Here is a 19289-nt window from a genome sequence, read left to right as displayed (position 1 = left end):
AAACGGGGGGGAATGAGGGTACAAATATGCTTATTTCAACTAAATAGGGACGGTGTAAGCATGCGTGTCGTGCGGTGTGACATAGATATGTAATATAAACTATATAAAGTTAAATATTAAGTAAATAAAGAGTTGCCTACTGACGGTCACGAGTGAGTTGGAGGCGGAGAAACCCCCCTCCCCACCCAGTCCGTCCCCCTCCTTTCCTTTTTGAGCGGCGCTCGTCTCCGTAAGCCAGACAAGTGAAGCACAGGACAACGAAGCGGAGCGCAACACACCGGCTGAGACACAAATTGGTGATAATGTCTTCCCCGTGCATGTGCTCTCATAATTTCATTCCTTGAGACGAGTCATTTCAGAAGATTGCTATTCCGCGAAGGTGAGTACCATCCTCAGCATCTCCAGCAGGGATAAGCAGGCTGATGGTAAAGGCAAGGCGTGATACAGAGTATGGGTTGGATTGAGGTACCCTGGTGTGGATGACCGGTGAATGATGAAACACTCCTCAGAGATGACATGACGGCTGTGAGCGGGAGGGAGGAAATGAATTAAGGAGGACAAACCCCACATAGCACTAGTGAGACCGGTTGGGTTAATAATAAATGTTTTTTTTTTTTTTTTTAATCTATTGCTTCATCCGCTTTGGTATGTTATGTTAACACAACAGGCCGAGCCATGTGCAAAAAAGATACTACAGAATGAGTCATTCTCCTCCTAGACGCACTCATATGTTTAATATTTGTAATAAGTGCTCCGCTATTAAACGATTAATAATAACCGAGGCGAGGCTTGCGCAGCATCATTGCTCGTTTTTGGACGCCGCGTTGTGTTCACTGCATTATGAAACGATGGCCTTTGCCTCATTCAAACCAGGCTAATCTGGAAGCGCTGAAAGAAATCTATTAATCTCTTAATCCTCTGTGTGGTGAAAGGCGGGAGACACGCAGTGCTTCGTGGTCGCAACGCCCCTCGTCGTGCCGGGGATATTTTTTGCGCCTCTGACAGTTTAAATGAAAATGTTCGAGGATGGATTTGAGCTTGATGTGAAGCCTCCCTGAAAGGATGCTCACATTTAGGAGTCAAGGATGCTGCGCACCTTAATCAGCCTTTAGGTTGATGGCACACCCTTGATTCTCTTCCAGTGCTGCCGGTACTAAGCGTCATTAAATGTTAATGCACCGTGATTAAGCTCTTTTATAGAAGAGAAAAGTGTAATTTGGGAAGTTCATATGCTTTTATATTTGAGGGCTTTCCCCATCAGGTAAAAGTAGGGAATGTTTGGGTTTGTATGCAAATCGCTTTGCCTGTTCAATTATTCAGGGGGCTTGAAACGGGATAGCCTCTGTATCTCAGTGTGTCACTGTCCTAGGCAGCGTGCTCAACCAGCCAAATGCTCCAGGCCCAGTTTTTTGTTTTTTTTTGTCCAGAACAAGCACTGAGAATAAAATCCCATTCACTGATTTTGGTGCCCTTTCCAGTCATGTGAAATCCATGTGAGTGTTGCATCAGCATCCCTCAGATGGAGAAGTAATTCTCCCTACGGTGTAAATTCAAGTAAGATGCTGAGGGATAAGGAGTAAGGTTAAAAAAGTAGTTTATTTCTTGTGAAATATATACATGGAGTCAGACTGAAATCAAATCCCCCAAAGGTAAACCAAATAAAGGTTTACCTTTGGGTTTAGTTAGTTTAATAAGTTCATTTCTTGTCATCTCTTGTCAAAGTTATTTTAGTATTTTAGGAAGGAAATAAGTACCTGAAACTATGTAAAAAATAAACACAGGTTTTCACTTTCATTGGCTGTTTACCCTTTGGTGTGTTTCTATCTCTCCCTCGCAGATATATGGTGATAATGAGGAAATAAACCTCTACAAACTTTGTAAAAGCCCGCTGGCCATTGAACCCAGAATACTTTCAAACTTGTGCCGTTGCGCAGAGTTCTTTTCACACGCCGGCTCTGTCCCACCAGCCCGCCAGCCAAGAAGACGTTCCACACTTTCGCCCTTGTTTGCTTTATCAAATGCCCAAAAACAGCAAGGCCGTCAAGAGAGAGCTTGACGACGATGTCACAGAGTCTGTCAGAGACCTGCTTTCCAACGAGGACGCCTGTGATGATTCCTTCAAGAAGAGCTCGCTGATCGTCAACAACCATGAAGGCGAAGGGAAAGAGTGCGATGTGGAGGAAGGGGGGTCAGATGCCGAGGAGGAGGAACGACCGGCCTGGAACAGCAAGCTCCAGTACATCCTGGCCCAGGTTGGCTTCTCTGTAGGCCTGGGCAACGTCTGGAGATTCCCCTACCTGTGTCAGAAGAATGGAGGGGGTGAGTCTCAGCTAGCATCACACACACACAGTAAGGGCGTATAACTGATGGGTAGCATCATGTTAAACATGATAACAAAAGGAACAAAGGCCAAGACACAAGGGGACAAAAGGAGTTCCGTGTTAATTAAAAGCGATCGTAGATTCAGGATGTGATATTCTTGGGTGGAAGCCAAGTCTAGCATCTACATGTGCAAGTTTTTACAGAGGACAAAAAATGGTTAAAGAAGACGTGTTTGATTTGGTTGTTTTTTTATTCGTTTTTTTGTTTGTTTGTTTGTTTGTTTGTTTGTTCATCCTTACTGAGAAACCAGAAGTATCACCTTCCACTTTTAGCTTTTGTTTCTTTGCAGACACTCTGAATGGGCTTTAAATGGCGTCATGACTTCATGAAATTACCGTTTTATAGTGAACGTGTTGTACTCTGTGTTTACCATGTGGGTGCAGGGTCACACATCAACATCTCTTCAGCATTAACGCGTTTGCTGACAGAAGGTGAAAGTTGATACCGCAGAACTCCTAAAATAGGCACCTTTGTTGAATGAATGTGGACAGTGTTCTCAGAATCATCAGCTCTGATCAGAACGTTGAAATTAACATCAGAACATTAAAACCTCTTCTCACGAGTAGTCTCAAAATGATGTGTCATCCATCAAAACTAGACTAGGCTGCGAGCTTCACCACAGACAGAATGTTAATATGACTGCCTTGTTACGTCTGTGATTTCATACACACAACCAAACACAGAACCTCTAACGCTGCTTTCAACATACAGGAAATAATTCTAAGAAGAGTGTGATGCTTCTGATTATAGTTTATGATAACCTCATTTCCTACAATGCGGTCTGCTCTACGTGATTGACTCCTTGCAGACCATTGTTGTGTTTCTAGTCTAACGTGTGTGTGTGTGTGTGTCCTGATAAGGTGTTGCATGGAGATTATGTAAAGCTACTGAGTGTCTCTGGAAAGCTGATTAAATGAACAGGTTGGCCAGACAGGATAGAAACTCCGTCCAAGTTTGTTACTACACTGAAGATCTGAATGGTCTGTGTAGACTCAGAGCAACATTTCCCCAAACTAGGAAAAAAAATCCCCATCATGATCATAAATGGCTATTAATATATAAGTTAATAAAAAATCATGTGTCAGGCAAATTACATTAGTTATTAATGTGCTATTATGTGAAAAACACCTCATATTTGCTTGCTTGTTAGGGACTATCATAACTTGTGAGTGCTTGTAGAGTTAAAGAGCAATGACGTCCACTCACTGAGTAGGTCAAACCCAGGACTTTAACCCAGGAGACTGGGGTTTGTGCCCAACACTATAACACAACTCCAGGTTTAAAAAAGAGGGGTAAATTAAAGTTTATTGCAGTTTATTAAAAGGAAAATTTGAATATTAATTCCTTAAGTCGCTCCCACTTGTGAGTCACAGGTAGATGGGTTAGGGGGGAGGTCAGTAGATGCAGAATCTTTGAGAAATGTGTGGTGGATAAAGACGTGTCACTACACACGTCTTCAGAAAAAGAGGCCTGGCTCTTTATTTGTATAGAATACCACCTTGAATCATGTTCTTAGAAGTGTGTATATAATTGGCATGAGATAGTGTGCGTGTGTGCGTGTGTGCTCAGGGACATTCAGAAAAATTATCACCTCTCTCAGACTGTCATGTTTTCAGGTCTGTTTTAAACGGCTCTGGTCACCCTGCTGTGTTCCACTGTAATTAGATTAAAATGGGGGCTGAAACCGGCGTGTGTGTGTTGTATTGTTATGTCTGTGAGGACCAGTGAGTGAGTTTTGAACCCATTTGGGAGCAGAAGCAGAAGCTTTAGTAAAGGAAAGGGTCTTTTGCTCATCAGCAGACAGTTTTAGGATTCAGGTTTCTGTTTTGGCTCTGAACATTAAATTTAGAGGACAAAAGACTAAATTTGTTTCTTTGATGTTCTGCACCAACCAAATGTGTACTATAAAATAGAACAGCTATCACCATCTTGTTTTTTTTGAGCCAGAACTAATCATAATTTGATTAGTAGGTGGAGTGCTAACTTAGCAGCTAACACTAGCGAGCTTGGTTAACAAGGTACATTCAGAGACTATATTTTTACATGTATCTGCTAATTAGTGCTAATTAACAAATAACAGATGAAATTCTATCATTTTCTTTAGAAAGGTTAATGTGCCATTTGATTTCTATGTCTACAAGCTGTTTGTAGAATTAGCTGAGCAGAAATCCAGAGTTGAATTAGCTTAGGTGACGCTAACTGACCATTAGCAGATGAGATGGTACCTACCTGTCACTAAAAACAGACAGCTAACTCATAAAAGCATAAATATAAGCCTCTATTAAATATAAACAGGTAATCTCTAAAAACATTTTGTATAGTAATTCTGATTTCAGCGACCTAAAGGTACTCCTGTGTGTCTTTATGACTCTTGCAGTTTGTTTTCATTTCTCACCTTCCCTTTGGAGATCATGTACACAATGTTCCAGGAACACTTTCAAGCCCAGTGTTTGGCTTATATATACACGCAGGGAAAATACATGTAGTCAGCTTATGTTTTGCCTTTTAGCTCTAGTAAATCATAAATCAAGTCAAACAAATTTAGGGGTGGATAGGTTGTTAGGTATTTTTCGTAGCGTGTAATAATGCAGGTAATCCATATCTCTTGGTACCAAACAGGAAGTGATACCTAAAAAATCCCTGAAATGCTGCGTGTCTGATGACTGGCGAAACCAGGTATTTCATTTCACTTACTGCTGGGACTGAGGAAGACTGTGAAACTTTTTTAAAGAAGGAAAAAACAAAAAATGCACTCTTGTTGGGCTGTTTGCTTTCTCAAAGTGCCATCAAAGTGTCTGAATATCCCAGGGAGACTACTGAAGTTCTTAAAAGACAATGGAGACCAGAGGGAGGGTTTTGATGTTGACTGATGTCAAAGCCCAAAATAAACTGCGTATTCTGTACCAGAATTAGATATTTTATTATTAGAAGTTACTAAGTATATTGTACACACACGCGCGTGTGTAAAAAGCATAGAAACACACACATATTTATTTCTCGTGTGTGACCACTCCCATCAAGGGAGGACTCAGGAAAGGATCTGAATGAATGCCCTCCCAGATAAAACAATGAGCTCTGTTGCAAAATCGATGAAACCAGTTTTAAAAATAACACACCCATTGCGGTGCGGCGCTGTTGTCAATGACTCGCAGCAAGCCTCACACTACGTCGACTCACCAGTGTTTACGTCTGATGTTGCTCAGACTTATGATGGGTACCGTGTCACAGAGGGGGATTTTTTTTCTTCTTCGTTGCTTTAGTTGCACTCTGGAAATGATGCAATGGATTTTAACATATTTCAGTGGTTGAGGGCAGACAGGAAGTTTCGTTTCACGTGCGAAAAAGAGAAGCAACCCCACAGGAGCACAGTTCCTTTCCGTTTCCTCTCAGGAAAATAAAACGGCTCATTATTTCCAAAATCTAGCTTTGGGTTCTCTTTTTGTCCTGAAGTTGTCGTGCGCTTGGCAGTCTCGGTACTCGCAGGAGATGCGCCATCCTGTATTTTACCGTACCACACTATTACACCAGTTAATGTTGGTTATTCACCCAGAAACCTTAATTCTAGAGAGAAATGCTATATTTGTAATGCGTCCCAAAGCAAAGCCACTGTAATTTAGGTAATTTTAGACTTCAGTATCTTTTCTGGTTTCCATAATGATTTGATTGCACTATAGTACACTCCATAGGGACCTATAAGGTAGAAGCCCATCAATGCAGCACGTGTGTGTGTAGTCGTTTGGATCTGATTGTGTTTTAATTTGCTGTTTAGGTGAATGTGTCACCATCAGGGAGATATTATGTTGTTGTATAGTTCAAGTTTAGAAAGCAGCTGTCTGTCGGTGTGTTCTAGCCAGAATGGGGCAAACGGTAAGATTTTAAAAAGCCGATGTTTAAGTGATGTCACCGCATGCTTGTTGACTGCTTTCAGGAACTCAAATGTTAGTGCCTCACTGTTATCTGATTTGACAGTTTCCTCTTCTTTTCTCATCCTTCATTTAACCTGCTCTTCATATTGTTTTGATTGGCAGGAGCATATCTGGTGCCCTATCTCATCCTGCTCATATTGATTGGCATTCCGCTGTTCTTCCTGGAGCTTGCGGTGGGACAGCGAATCCGTAGGGGCAGCATCGGTGTGTGGAACTACATCAGCCCTCGGCTGGGGGGGATTGGCTTTGCCAGCTGTGTGGTGAGTGAGACACAGGGGTCCTGTCTGTTGGAAGAGAAGAACATGGTTAAAACATTGTGTATAAACAGTATGCTGGTATATTAGCATAATTTTGGTTGTATTGATTCTCACACTGTACCCCAATGGTGAGCTGTTAAGTCACTGCAGGTAGGGAAAAATATGGAGTGACAATAATTTGAAGAAAAGGAAAATTGTGGGGTGGGGAGTCTTTACTAATTTAGCCTCTATTTTGTGGCTAAATCTTGTTTTTCATACTATTTATGATTTTAGTTGTGTGTCTGAAGTTGACTTTGTTCTCTCGCCTGTAGGTGTGCTTCTTTGTGGCTCTCTACTACAATGTCATCATCAGCTGGAGTCTCTTCTACTTCTCCCAGTCCTTCCAGCAACCTCTGCCATGGCACGAGTGTCCCCTCGTGAAGAACAAGACCAGTACATGTAAGACGCAATTTACGGCCGTATTCGGCAGGCTTCTTAAAGTCTTTGTGCCGCTTGGAAATGATCTTCTTCAGTAAATACGTCCATGATGAGCGCTATGCTTTTTGTCCATAGATGTGGTGCCAGAGTGTGAGAAAAGCTCAGCAACCACCTACTACTGGTACCGCGAGGCCCTGGACATCTCTGACAGCATCTCTGAGAGCGGAGGGCTGAATTGGAAGATGACCGTGTGTCTGCTGATTGCCTGGTCCATGGTTTGCCTTGCCATGATCAAGGGAATCCAGTCTTCTGGGAAGGTAAGCATGATTTAAAACTGTTAATTTTTTTTTTTTTTAAAGGGAGACAAAAGATACCAGTAGAAAATAAGAGAGAAGAAGAGACAGATGGAACAAAACAGGAAGAAATCAGCACCTGCTATGACTCTTGCACTGTGGAAAATGGGGAATAGCAAGTGAAACAAAAGGCCTGTGCTCGCAGAATGTTTTGGAAAGTCTTTTCACACACAGTTAGCTCTCTTCCACTGGTTGCACAGGCACTGACCGCAGTAATGTGCCTTGACAAATTTTTCTAATGATACAGCCTGAAATTTGATTTTCAGAGCTCATGTGATCTTTTGTAGGATTTCTGGCTTAGCTGACTTTAGCTTAGTGTAACAAAGCTGACAGTAGCGTGACCAGCATCCGGAAGGATTAGCCCCTGGATAAAGGTTGTCATTTGCTTGCTTCTCGGTTTCTTTTAACAGGTGATCGTTATCATTCCACACTTTCACTATCATATGACAAGTATTAGCTGGTGTACTCTTGGGGTCAGAGTCAAGCCTCTGCTAACTGTGCTGTACAAATAGTCCCAGAACGAGCTTTGATGTTCTTTGATTTTGATACTGTGCGAGTTATAAACTGGGTGTAGGGTCCAAAATAATACGGTAGATGTGAACGATATTTTTTTTTTTTTAGTGGAGTAAGGCCTTTTAGTTAAGGCCTATTAAGCTGACTCAACCTCAGACTTTTATATCACGCTCTGCAGTCTTATTGGGCTTTTGAGCCTCTTTTAGGTCATTGTTTTTGGTTTTACAGCACTTTTATTAAGTGCTGCAATCTCACTTTCATTCATCAACATCTGCAGGCAGCAAAAGGACTTTGGGAAACCCAGCGGCTCATTTAGAATATTCTGATTACAGTCTTACTGTGTCTTATTAAACTATAAGTGATGGCATCTAGCAAGAAATTTCATTTAAAATATAATGAAATCAGATAAAGATAAGGACTACAAACAAACTCAGGTATGAAAATATTAGTAAATTGCTGGTTTGTGTGTGAAACGTTCGTGCCTGCAGTTTGCGCTCACATTTGTTAGCAAATGAGAGCCATTGTTCTCAAGTCTCCCCAAGTCTTATCCCAGCAGAGAGTAGCAGCAGTCTACTGCATGCTTGGCTTTGCATTCCCCCCAGCAGAGACGCACAAAACAAGATGGATGCCGTGTCCAGCAGAAGTCCTTTAATCTTGGACCGCTGTCGGCGGTGATTTGCAACGCTGGTCTCTTTTCTGCTGTCTGCCACACCCTGCTGCCTGGCAAGAATTCTCACCTATAAATACAATCAGTGTTTCACTAATGCTGCATCATCGGACGGGATTTATGCATTAGCACAAAACAGTCAGACCCTTATACAGTTATCAATGACAAAAACTAAATTACAGAAAAGAAACATATAAATACTAATTTTTGGACGTAATCAGGGCCACCCAAGCTGTCAGTTAGTTGTACAGTTTGAGCCAGATGGCTGTCCTACAACCACCAGCTGCGTCTGGAAGGCCCTTTTTAGTTGTCCAGCACAGAGACTGTGCACAAACTTTCCCTCCGAGGAGCCAGCTCAGTGTCTTTGAAGTTTAATCAGCGGCACGTGATACAAAAGAATATTAATGCCCTCGCTGCCAATGTTCACACAAAAGACTTGTCCGAGGAATATCCCTGCCACAATCTGTGTCTCTGCCCCATTTGTGTGCGCGGGTGGATGTGTGTGTGTGTGGGCATGAAAGGGATCTAAACCTTTGGTTACCATGGTTATACACACTCTTTTGGCTTGGCTTGATTGTCAAGAGCATGGTGAAAAAAAGAGATAATAAAAGATAGACTTGAACTGATAAAATAACAGAACTTATCAGAAGTATTTGAAAGCTGGTAAAACTTTCAAAGCTTTTGTTTTCTTAGACTTTTAGGGCAACATATGTGTCATGTTTTAAATGTTAAATGTTAAGATTACTGATAAACTTTGTTTAACAAAAATTACTTTATTACTTTACAGTCAGGCTTTCTTTTAACGATGTCAGAGAAATCTAACTTTTCTTTAATCAGTTCATGTAGAGAACAGTGAAGTTCCCAGAACTTAACCTTAGCAAGAAGAACCTTCCATCTGTAACAATACATGAGCCTTCAGAGAAAAACTCCCCTGTTGAAAGACCATAAGACTGAGGTTACAAAGGAGCAGTCTGCTTGGCTTTGTGAGGACCAAGGCTACATTTCAGTTCAGCAAAGCTGAAAAAGAGGAGAAACGAACTGAAGGAATGAACTCAGCTTTTCACATTAGACTTTATGTAAGGGTTCTTCACTTGAGAAACATTTAACTCAATAAATGTGTAAATATATTTGATTATATATGTTGCTTTAAATTCTGCTTGGGGTCTTCTGAAATTTGAAACGTACCATATCACAAAAAAAACTTTGTGTCTGTCCTGTACAAATGAAGGAAGGTAAACATTTGTGGTCTTTACATATTCTATAGGGGAAGTCCTGTATATATAATAAATATACTACTCAAAAAATAAATAGAAAGTTAAATAAATAACAAGTTCATATTTTGTGAAATACATTTTCAATCTTAGTTTTAAATCCATCTCTCAGTACATTATCTTAATCTCTTAGAAAACCCAAACATCTTCTGTGAGTAGTTTTCATTTCTTTTCACTGGTTTTTGTCAGTGGCAGAACACATACCACCCCCTACCCCCACCTCCAGTATATGCATGACATTATCATCAGTGTCACCATGGTGCAATTGACTGAAGTTGACTGAGCAATTGTGGCACGCACTGTTGCTACAGTCCTGCGTGTCCATGAGAGCACCATCTCTGATCTGATCGTTCATGGTAAAAATGTGAGTCGACAGAGACACCGAGATGAGTTCTTCCAACCTGTACTTGTGCACTTCTTGTGGCAGTGTCTGTCCCTCCGGCGGTTTCAGCAGGACAGTGTTCACCCCCACATTGTCAGAGCACCGCAGGCCTTTCTGAATCAGGAGCACATCCAGACTTCCTTGACCAGCATTTTTGTCCCAATATGTCTCCCACTGAGCATGCGTGGGACGTGCTGGGTCGATGTGTTTATTAGTGAAATCCACAACCAATGACCGTTGCGCAGCGGCAGGCTGCACGCATCCAGGAATGGCCAGCAATTCTTCAACAACAGATGCAGCTGCGTGCGGTCCGTGTGCAGATGGGCAACAGCTTGCATCTGCAGAGGAGGCTATACCTCGTACTAAATTATTTTCTAGAAAATCTATTTAAAACACAAAACTTGCTTTGTTTTTGTTTGTGTTTTTTACTATTTTAAAATTAAAGCTTGAGGAGAAATTCATCAAATGCCAGAAAGCTTGATTAAAGAGGACCTACTATGCTGTTCCATGTTTTTATCTTATATATACACACCGCTACAGTCATGAAACGTCATGGTAAAAATGGCCAATATTTTAAATAAGGAGATCGGTTTATCTGTAATTCCCATGAACCAAATATTCCAGACTTCTCTGGTGCTCATTTCTGGGAAGTTTCTTCTGCCTTCGGCTGTTTATGATGTTAGGCAGAAGAAACTGCCCACCCACTGTTTGAGAGGGACAGCCAATCAGAAGAAAGTTAGCTGGAAGGGAGAGTGGCTATAAAGGGGAAGGACCTAGATAGTGGACTAAGCAAAGCAATAATGAAAATACAACTATAAAAATGTGGAGCTGGGACTGAGCATGATAGGTTCCATTAAAACGTTGAACAATATCAGTGAGTTCTGCTGTGTTGCTTTTTTCTTACTTTTCTCTAAGATGACACATTACACCGTTTCCCTCAAGGCTATATGTGAACCACCAAGTAGGACACGTAATGTCTCTGAATCACTGACTGTCTCATGACTCAATCTCCCGGTGTCTGCACCCACACCCTACAGGATCTGTAAACTATCTGGCTCAGGGTTTCATCCCGTTGTTAGTCTTTAAGCGCCAACTTGTCTATCCGGTTAATGATATGTAGGTTTGAGGGGGAAGGACACTTAAGTCCACCCACGAATTACTGTGACGTGATGTCACGATCACATAAAATAATAAATGCTAAAAAGGTGTTCAGGCTACATCCCTCAGCTGCAAACTGAAATTCTTCACGAGATGTTTGAGCCCTGCTTTGAATACTTGAATAAATTAGATTTTTTTAAAAGTACAGCAATAGACGAAAAACACGTTTTGACTTATTATCAGCTCTCAGCAGATCTTCACTCTCTTTTCTGAACAGTTTGATGTTCCTGTCAAACGACCACGATCAGCACTGCATAGAAAGTCAGGCAGTGAGATCACGCTGCATTTGTTTATTCATTTTAAATCGTTTTACAGTTTTTCCAAAGATACATGCTCTGTGTGATGTGGAAAACACTTGCGTTTGCTTGCAGGTGATGTACTTCAGCTCCCTCTTCCCGTACGTTGTGCTGATTTGCTTCCTGGTTCGGTCGCTCCTCCTGAAGGGCTCCGTGGATGGGATCCGTCACATGTTCACACCCAAGGTAAAGATCCTCTCAAGTGCAGGATTACCTTTTTGTTATTATGATGTTTGGAATGGATGATGCTGTATAATTAAAGTATATATTTTAAAATACATCATTTCGAGCTAATTTTCCCCTTAATACTACATTTCAGAATGAAAGTATTTTACTTTATACTACAAAATCACTTTTTCACACAACGCAAATGTTCTTATTAACAACATTAGCTTCTTCACTACGACAATGGTGTTTAAGTATTAAATGCTCCTTATTTGTTTTGCTTGACTTTAGTAGAGTAGCTTCTGATTGGCTACCCCTGACGAGCAGAAGGTCTGAACAGCAAATGAAAGGGACTCAAAACGTCGTGCCTGAGTTTAGGATTATCAGCTCACTGACAGGAAAAAAAGTCTGAAACAGAGTGTTTGGAGCAGTATGAAGTACATTTTTCACATGAATATGACAGAAAATAAGGAAAAATATAATAGGTCTCCTTTCATGAATTGTATGATAGAACCATATAATACCAAACAGGACTGTAGAGGATTGTTCGCATCATGAGTACTTTCATACTTTAATCCATTTAAATTATAGTACTGGCTTTATACTTAGACATGAGTTGAATAGTACTCAGGTCAGAATGCCCTTATTTCTGCTTCTGTTTATTCCCTGTTGAAATCGCTGTTGAATTAAACTGTGTCTGAACTCAAAAAGAACTCCGCACTGTGATAGGCTGGCTCCTCAGCAGCAACTGGCCAATGGCATGTCAGGCTGCAGATGAATGTCACCATGGAAACAGGAGTTACTGAGTTTTTATGTAACCATCCAAGTGAAGACACTGGCAGCAGTGCATGTCTGTCTTGCATGTCTTCTCGCCTCGTCGCTGACACTCGCGTTCTGCCGCCATCTTTCATGTACCTGATACGTGTGCTCATGAATAAATATGTAAAAGGAATATTATGCAATTAATAAAACGAACACTGTTGGCTCTCAGCAAGAAGATGTTGCGTTTGAATCGGCTGGCTTTCTGTGCGGAGATTGTGTTGCTATGGTTACATAGGTTCTCTCCAGGTACTTTGGCTTCCACTTGCAGTGCAAAGAGCTGCATGTTTGGTTAATTGGTTATTCCAAATTGGCTGCAGGTGTTGATGTGAATGGTTAGCCCTTCAATAGACCGGCAACCTCTCCAAGGATTACCTGGTCTCAGCTGAGATGGTCTCCAGCCTGTCAGCAGAGTTGAAAACTTTAAAACTTAACTTATGGTAGATGACAGTGATGTGGTGTTTTCTGACACTCATCAGTGTATTCTCCTTCCAGAAAAATTGCCAAAATGACTGAACATTTCTTTCACCAATGTGTATTATTTCCACAAGAAAGCAGTACAATCACGTTTTTACAGATCCCTTTAACAGAGCTTTTAAGAACAAAAATATTGATAAGTTTACGGGAAAAAAATCCAATTATCTGAGAGGCTAACATTGTAAATGAGCCCACAAAGATGGATGCTTTAGACAAATTATTCCTGCCTTTTCATTTCATCAGTTTTTAGCTGTGCCAGTGAGTTTTGCAGTGATTTGTTAGATTTTTGCATTAGGAAAAGATGGTGTTTCTTCAAAAAACTTGGATTGGTACTGAAAAGGGGCCTCAGTACATCTAAGTCGATTTTCCACCAGAAATCACAAATATATGACTAAGAAGTACATTAATCTTTCATTTACTTTGACAACATGTCAGTTATCCTTGCTAGTTATCGCAAATGCTTGATTAAAGCTTCATCGTTTGGTATATTTTGTGACATTACAGTGGGGATGTCATTGCACATCCATCTATATTGTGATAGGTGTTTAGAGCTAAGACTTAATTCAAATCTGCTTGTTCTGTTTTCAGCTGGAGATCATGTTGGAGGCCAAGGTCTGGCGTGAGGCAGCCACGCAGGTCTTTTTCGCGCTGGGTCTCGGGTTCGGTGGCGTCATTGCCTTCTCCAGCTACAACAAGCGGGACAACAACTGCCACTTCGATGCCGTCTTGGTGTCTTTTATCAATTTCTTCACTTCTGTGCTGGCCACCCTGGTGGTGTTTGCCGTGTTGGGCTTCAAAGCCAATATCATGAACAGCAAATGTGTTGCAATGTGAGTATAAGACTCTAACACCTACAGCAGCAAGTCCATTGGTCCATTTGTTTCAGACAATACTTTTTCATACTTCAGTCTTTAAATATGGTATTTCTGAAGGCTGTTCAAGGATGATTGATGTTTAGCTTTTTGACCACCGTTTAAATCTCTTGATCATTTAACAATCAGCAACTTCTTTCATTGTTTTTAGGAACACCAACAAGATTTTAACGTTGTTGGGGAGTGGCATCCTTGAGCAAAGCCTTATTCCCCACCACATTAACCTTACTCAGGTTAATGAAGTCAGTGGTGAGGACTACCATAAGATGATAGGTGTCATCAAAGGGGTTAAGGAGGATGAGTTCAATTCACTGGGACTGGAAGCCTGCAGCATCGAAGACGAGCTGAATAAGGTACGTGGGGATAAAAATTGTAAATGACTCCGTATTCAGGTCATTCCACGTGGCCGTATGTTATTTTAAGTCTATAACATTTTATTGGGGATGTTTATTTTCTTTCTTGCCAAGTGTTGCCCACTTTGTGAGTGTTCAGAAAGATGGGTTTTATTTGAAATTACTTAAGTAAATAATTTAAGCTAACAGCCGCAAAGAGAGCAAGAAGTTGTATTCATTCCAAGCCAACCTCAAGCTTGCCTTTACCCACACCTTATCAGGTATAGACTATTAGCAATTAAGCCAAGACAACATCCAAAGACTCGAGCATTGCCAAGGCAAGGAGCATAAGGGTTGCAGTAGACAAAGAGTTAGACGTCTTTTACATATGTGGAATATGTGTAAAGACTGGGAAAAAGGGATTGAAGTAGGGATTGACTGTACTGTACTTCTGGCGAGTATACTTGGACTCCAGAATTCTTAAAAGTGGCAACACTTTGGGAAAGTTATCTTGCTGAAAACAATGGTATTATTTTTTTCACCATGGACCTTATACCTACAGTATTCTGAAACCCAATGGAAAAGCCCCATTAGATTTTTGTTGGACTTCGTGGAAACCAGGATTGTGCTAACTTTTGGATCACCTACTGTAAAAGAAAACCACATATTTGTGGCAACTCTGGTCAGGTTGGCAGTTTGTCAGAGGGCGATGTTTAGTCTTCATTAAAGAAAACAAAAAGAAGAAATTCAAAAAGTAGCTAGTGCTAAGCTAGCTAGCTAGGACTTCGGTGCTGTGTTTTAACCTTTCCTTCTTTTCTCCCTGACAGGCAGTACAAGGCACAGGCTTGGCTTTCATTGCCTTTACAGAGGCCATGACCCACTTCCCAGCCTCACCCTTCTGGTCCGTCATGTTCTTCCTAATGCTGGTTAACCTCGGCCTCGGCAGCATGTTTGGCACCATTGAGGGTATCCTCACCCCGCTGATAGACACATTCAAAGTCCGAAAGGAATTTCTTACAGGTTAGAAAGACCACATGACCTGTGTTTTATCCTAATGACCATATTTAAATCAGTCCAGCTCTGTAAAACGAAATGTTTAGGCCTAAGAGCAACACATGCTGTGTATGAAGGATAAATGGAGGCAGTAATTCAGTCTTGCAAAAGTGGATGGAAGACGATTGCAGAAGACTCGTGCAGACTTGTTTTACTCAGACGTACATCTTGTGGGAAGCAGACTGTGGCTGACTGTAGCTACTGGGCAATGAGTTACAACTGTCCAAAATAAACCATTACCATTAAAAACACATTGATTTTATAATGCTTTATGTTTTCTTTCTATGAGAGAAGAGCCGCTTTGAAGCTAAATGAGTTTGACTTTACCCAAAACCAAGCTACACCCTCAAAAATATAGTTTCAGACAGATAAGTAATAATGTAAAAACACAAGTTTGATTAATAATACATGGTGGCAAAGCGGCTGTTTCGCACTCTTAGTGAAAAGATGTAGGTTGCTGAGCTGGTCTTTTTGAGTCAGATAGCTTAAAATGGATCCTGTTCCACTTATATATACTCCACTCCAAACTCTTGTAAACTGGGGAATGATGACAGTATTGACTTTAAGCTGCATCACACATGTAATATTTATGGAGTTTTCATTTGAAACCTTTAATGTATGTCAGTATGCACAGTGATGAACTACCTGCTATCTGTCCTGCAGTGGGATGTTGCGTGTTGGCCTTCTCCATCGGTCTCCTCTTTGTTCAGCGCTCAGGGAACTACTTTGTGGCCATGTTTGATGACTACTCGGCTACTTTGCCTCTGCTCATAGTGGTCATACTGGAAAACGTGGCGATCGCCTGGTTCTACGGGATCGATAAGTAAGTTCACGATATACATCATCTCCATGTTTCCTTTATATTTACTCACTTATAACTATTTACTGCTTATGCAGAAAACAGCATTTTAATGGCTATTTAAGCCATTCATTTATAGTTTTTTCTTAATGTATTTTTTCCTGCCTAAGGCAAATGGCTGTAACAAAGACCACCTACCTACAGGGTTACAGACTGTACTTGTTCCTTACATAACTTCCACATTGTCCATTTTTGGGACACTTTTTTGTTTTAAACGTAATTGTTTGAATGCAACTGTAATGACAAAAATAAGAACCACATATATAAAGCCATCCGGTGTATAAAGCGAAAACAGGAAAGTATTGTGAATTCTTCATCTGATCTCACCTCCCGCTGCTTTGCTCTGTTTTCCTACCGCCTTTTCAGATTCTTTGAAGACTTGAAGGACATGCTGGGCTTTATGCCGTACCGTTTCTACTATTACATGTGGAAGTACATCACACCCATCCTGCTAATGGTCCTCCTGTGCTCCAGCTTCATTCAGCTGATAATGACGCCGCCCAGCTATAGTGCCTGGATCCAGGAAGAGGTGAGTTAATGTCTCCGACTGGGCTTCTGAAATTAGGGATCAATGTGGGCGGAAGTTTTCCTAAATGGTAAGCCTGGAACGAGTAGAAAGCAAATCCAAGAGTTCAAAGAAATAGCAAGAAAGTGAAGAAAACGAGCCAGGCTTTTTGGCTGATAAACACAGGTTTAGGCATCCTTTAATCTGAGGAAAATCAACAGGATACACTGTCTGCCACATAGACCATCAAGAACCAGCGCTATTAGTTTGAAACCTCTATAAAGTGGAGCACAGGTCATACTAGACAAAGTGCATCCACAAGTATTATTGCTTTAGTTAGAAAAATCGTCTTCTATTAAAAATTATGTTACTAGACTGTTGATTGTCTAAAAAGTATATATTCTACCAATCTAGTAATCACATTACTTCTTCTGCTAACTCCTTTCACTATAACTCGTTGCTTTTCTTGTGTTTGCCCTCCAGGCCATAGAGAAAACCTTGCGCTTCCCTCCGTGGGGCATTGTGGTCTGCATCTCTCTGGTGGTGATGGCCATCCTGCCCGTGCCCGTGGTCTTTGGCCTACGCTACTTCAACATCATCGATGAGAACACGAGTGGCCTTTCCACTGTTTCTTACAAGAAAGGCCGCATCATCAAGGAGACCGCCCGGCCAGAGGAAGACGACGACGCTAGCCTTATTCACGGAAAGTCTCCCAGCGAGGCTCCCTCGCCAATGCCTGGCAACAGCATCTACCGCAAGCAGAGCGGCAGCGGCGGCACTGATGTGGACACCGCACCTAATGGCCGTTATGGTATCGGTTACCTGATGGCTGACATGCCGGATATGCCTGAGTCAGACTTATAAACTGACAGTAATAGTATGCCCTTCCGCAGCCATAACGGGGGGCCACTTCTCCCCCCTCAACTCTCTGCGTGCGTTTAGTTAGCTGTATTGTCACTGTATATTTCTCTTGTACCGTATTTTCTTTGTATATATTGTAACTGCTCTCTTATTTGTTGTCTCTGAACCTTATCTGCCAGTTTCAGAGTTTTGGACTAAGTCTAATTCTGTACTAAAAGAACCTAAAAAAATCTCCATGGGGAAAACGTTGTTAGTCTGAGGCCAGGCTTATTCCATGTCTGTGAAACTGCACTAGTACAACTGTGTCCCTTAAAAGAAGGTCTAGGAATAAACACCATCCTTGTCGAATCTTCACCGATTTGCTTGTGTGCTTCCCAAACTCATCTCCATATCCCTCCAGTCTTTGCTCCCTTTCTTTTTGGAGACCCAAAGAGGCCTACTTGAATAAGAATCTCCAAGAGTCCGCAGTCAGCCAGTTCAGGTGAGAGATGTAAGAGGTGGTCAGAAAGTACCAAGCTTAGTCGCAGTGTAGGCGATCTCATTGATGAAGTAATGTCACAAGATTAGCTTTTCTTGGCACGAGTTTGGGTCGAAAGGATGGCCTCTGAAAACCACTCCCATCATTGTCTGCAAGAAAAGTGTGCCTATGTTATTTATATTTGTTTATAGAATACACGATGGCCGTTGTATATTTAAAGTATTCTGTAAATACAATATAAATATTTTAAATATATTTATCTTGTTAGTTTGGATATCAAAACAGTGTTTTTAAGGTTCAGAAGTAATCTAATTCTTTAACCCATCTTTGTTTTTTTACTCTGTAAATATTTTCTTTTCCATCAAAAAGCTTCAATTTTAATGTCTTTTCCCTCCGATTAAAGCTTAAACATGACCACACACTAAAAATCCGTTTGTTGCTTTTATTCTTGCAGTGCAATTTGAGATTATTCCCAGTATGTACAGTATCCCACTACTCCTCAGAAATCCCACGTTTTTCAATTTACAATATGTGACTGGAAAACAAGAAAAAAGTGCAAATTAAAACCAAATCATTCAAATTTTCTCTACATTTCCTTCTTATAAAAAATAAATTTTTCTCATCTTCTCTCTTTTTGTGAACATACTCCGTAAAACGACACAACAAAGAGCCGTCACAGTACATAAAACTGTAGTTACTTGTGTTTGGCACAATCACATTCACTTTAGACAACAGGAAATATAAATCTGAGAAAAGCAGGCAGCATTATGAGATGTTGATTTCCTGTTTACTGATGTGGAGTGATGGAGCTCAGTGGTAAACATATAAACATAAAATAAATAGTCAAATGTACACTTTGAGGGTTTTTTTCCTTCCTTTGGCTTTCTAGTTATCTATCAGGAGCAGGTTTAGTACATATGCTCTGAAAGTACAAATGAAACCTTTTGTGTCCCTTCTGACAAAGTAATTAAAGGTTCTCTTCATCTGATAAAAGGTGGTGCAAATGTGCATCATCAAGAACATCGAGAAACATTTGTTGACTTAGATTCTTTTGACCAGTTCATTACAAAGTCATCCCCTTATTAGTGCTCTTCCAGTGTCAGTGTGCTGGAAAGTTTGTATGGCTATTAGAAACTGAGGTAAAGCGTCCCCTTCAGCGTGCACTGCCGAGATACTCCTGCAGTGGGAAGTTGATCCCTTTTCAACAAACATTCTGCCAAAAAAAAAAAAAAAAAAAAAAGGATTA

The 19289-nt window shown here is 40.9% G+C and overlaps 2 protein-coding genes across 2 annotated transcripts in view; one reads left to right on the top strand and one right to left on the bottom strand.

The window, feature by feature from the left end:
- The first annotated feature begins 237 nt into the window (after positions 1-237).
- slc6a15 (solute carrier family 6 member 15) lies at positions 238-19283 on the top strand. The gene is made up of 12 exons (XM_031731864.2): positions 238-379; positions 1838-2319; positions 6411-6568; positions 6877-7003; positions 7118-7299; positions 11698-11808; positions 13672-13913; positions 14107-14308; positions 15115-15307; positions 16004-16163; positions 16566-16728; positions 17188-19283. Exons 2-12 carry the CDS (start codon positions 2019-2021, stop codon positions 17566-17568), a joined length of 2220 nt encoding a protein of 739 aa, XP_031587724.1. The 5' UTR covers positions 238-379; positions 1838-2018; the 3' UTR covers positions 17569-19283.
- lrrk2 (leucine-rich repeat kinase 2) overlaps positions 18472-19289 on the bottom strand; it is a 30704-nt gene continuing 29886 nt past the window's right edge. The window contains exon 52 of the mRNA XM_031731863.2: positions 18472-19256. The gene's annotated coding sequence lies outside the window, so the exon portion shown is untranslated. The remainder of the gene's footprint in view (positions 19257-19289) is intronic.

Source organism: Oreochromis aureus, linkage group 7, assembly GCF_013358895.1.
Source record: "Oreochromis aureus strain Israel breed Guangdong linkage group 7, ZZ_aureus, whole genome shotgun sequence".
NCBI lineage: Eukaryota > Metazoa > Chordata > Actinopteri > Cichliformes > Cichlidae > Oreochromis > Oreochromis aureus.
The sequence above is the reverse complement of the archived record's forward strand: the minus strand, read 5'-3'. Positions and strand labels throughout refer to the sequence as shown.

Bases quoted from the DNA above. Each gene is read 5' to 3' on its own strand.
- slc6a15 (XM_031731864.2), top strand. From the start codon at position 2,019: ATGCCCAAAAACAGCAAGGCCGTCAAGAGAGAGCTTGACGACGATGTC. The intron at 6,569-6,876 runs GTGAGTGAGACA...TCTCGCCTGTAG, and splicing joins TTGGCTTTGCCAGCTGTGTG to GTGTGCTTCTTTGTGGCTCT. The intron at 7,004-7,117 runs GTAAGACGCAAT...TTTTGTCCATAG, and splicing joins GAAGAACAAGACCAGTACAT to ATGTGGTGCCAGAGTGTGAG.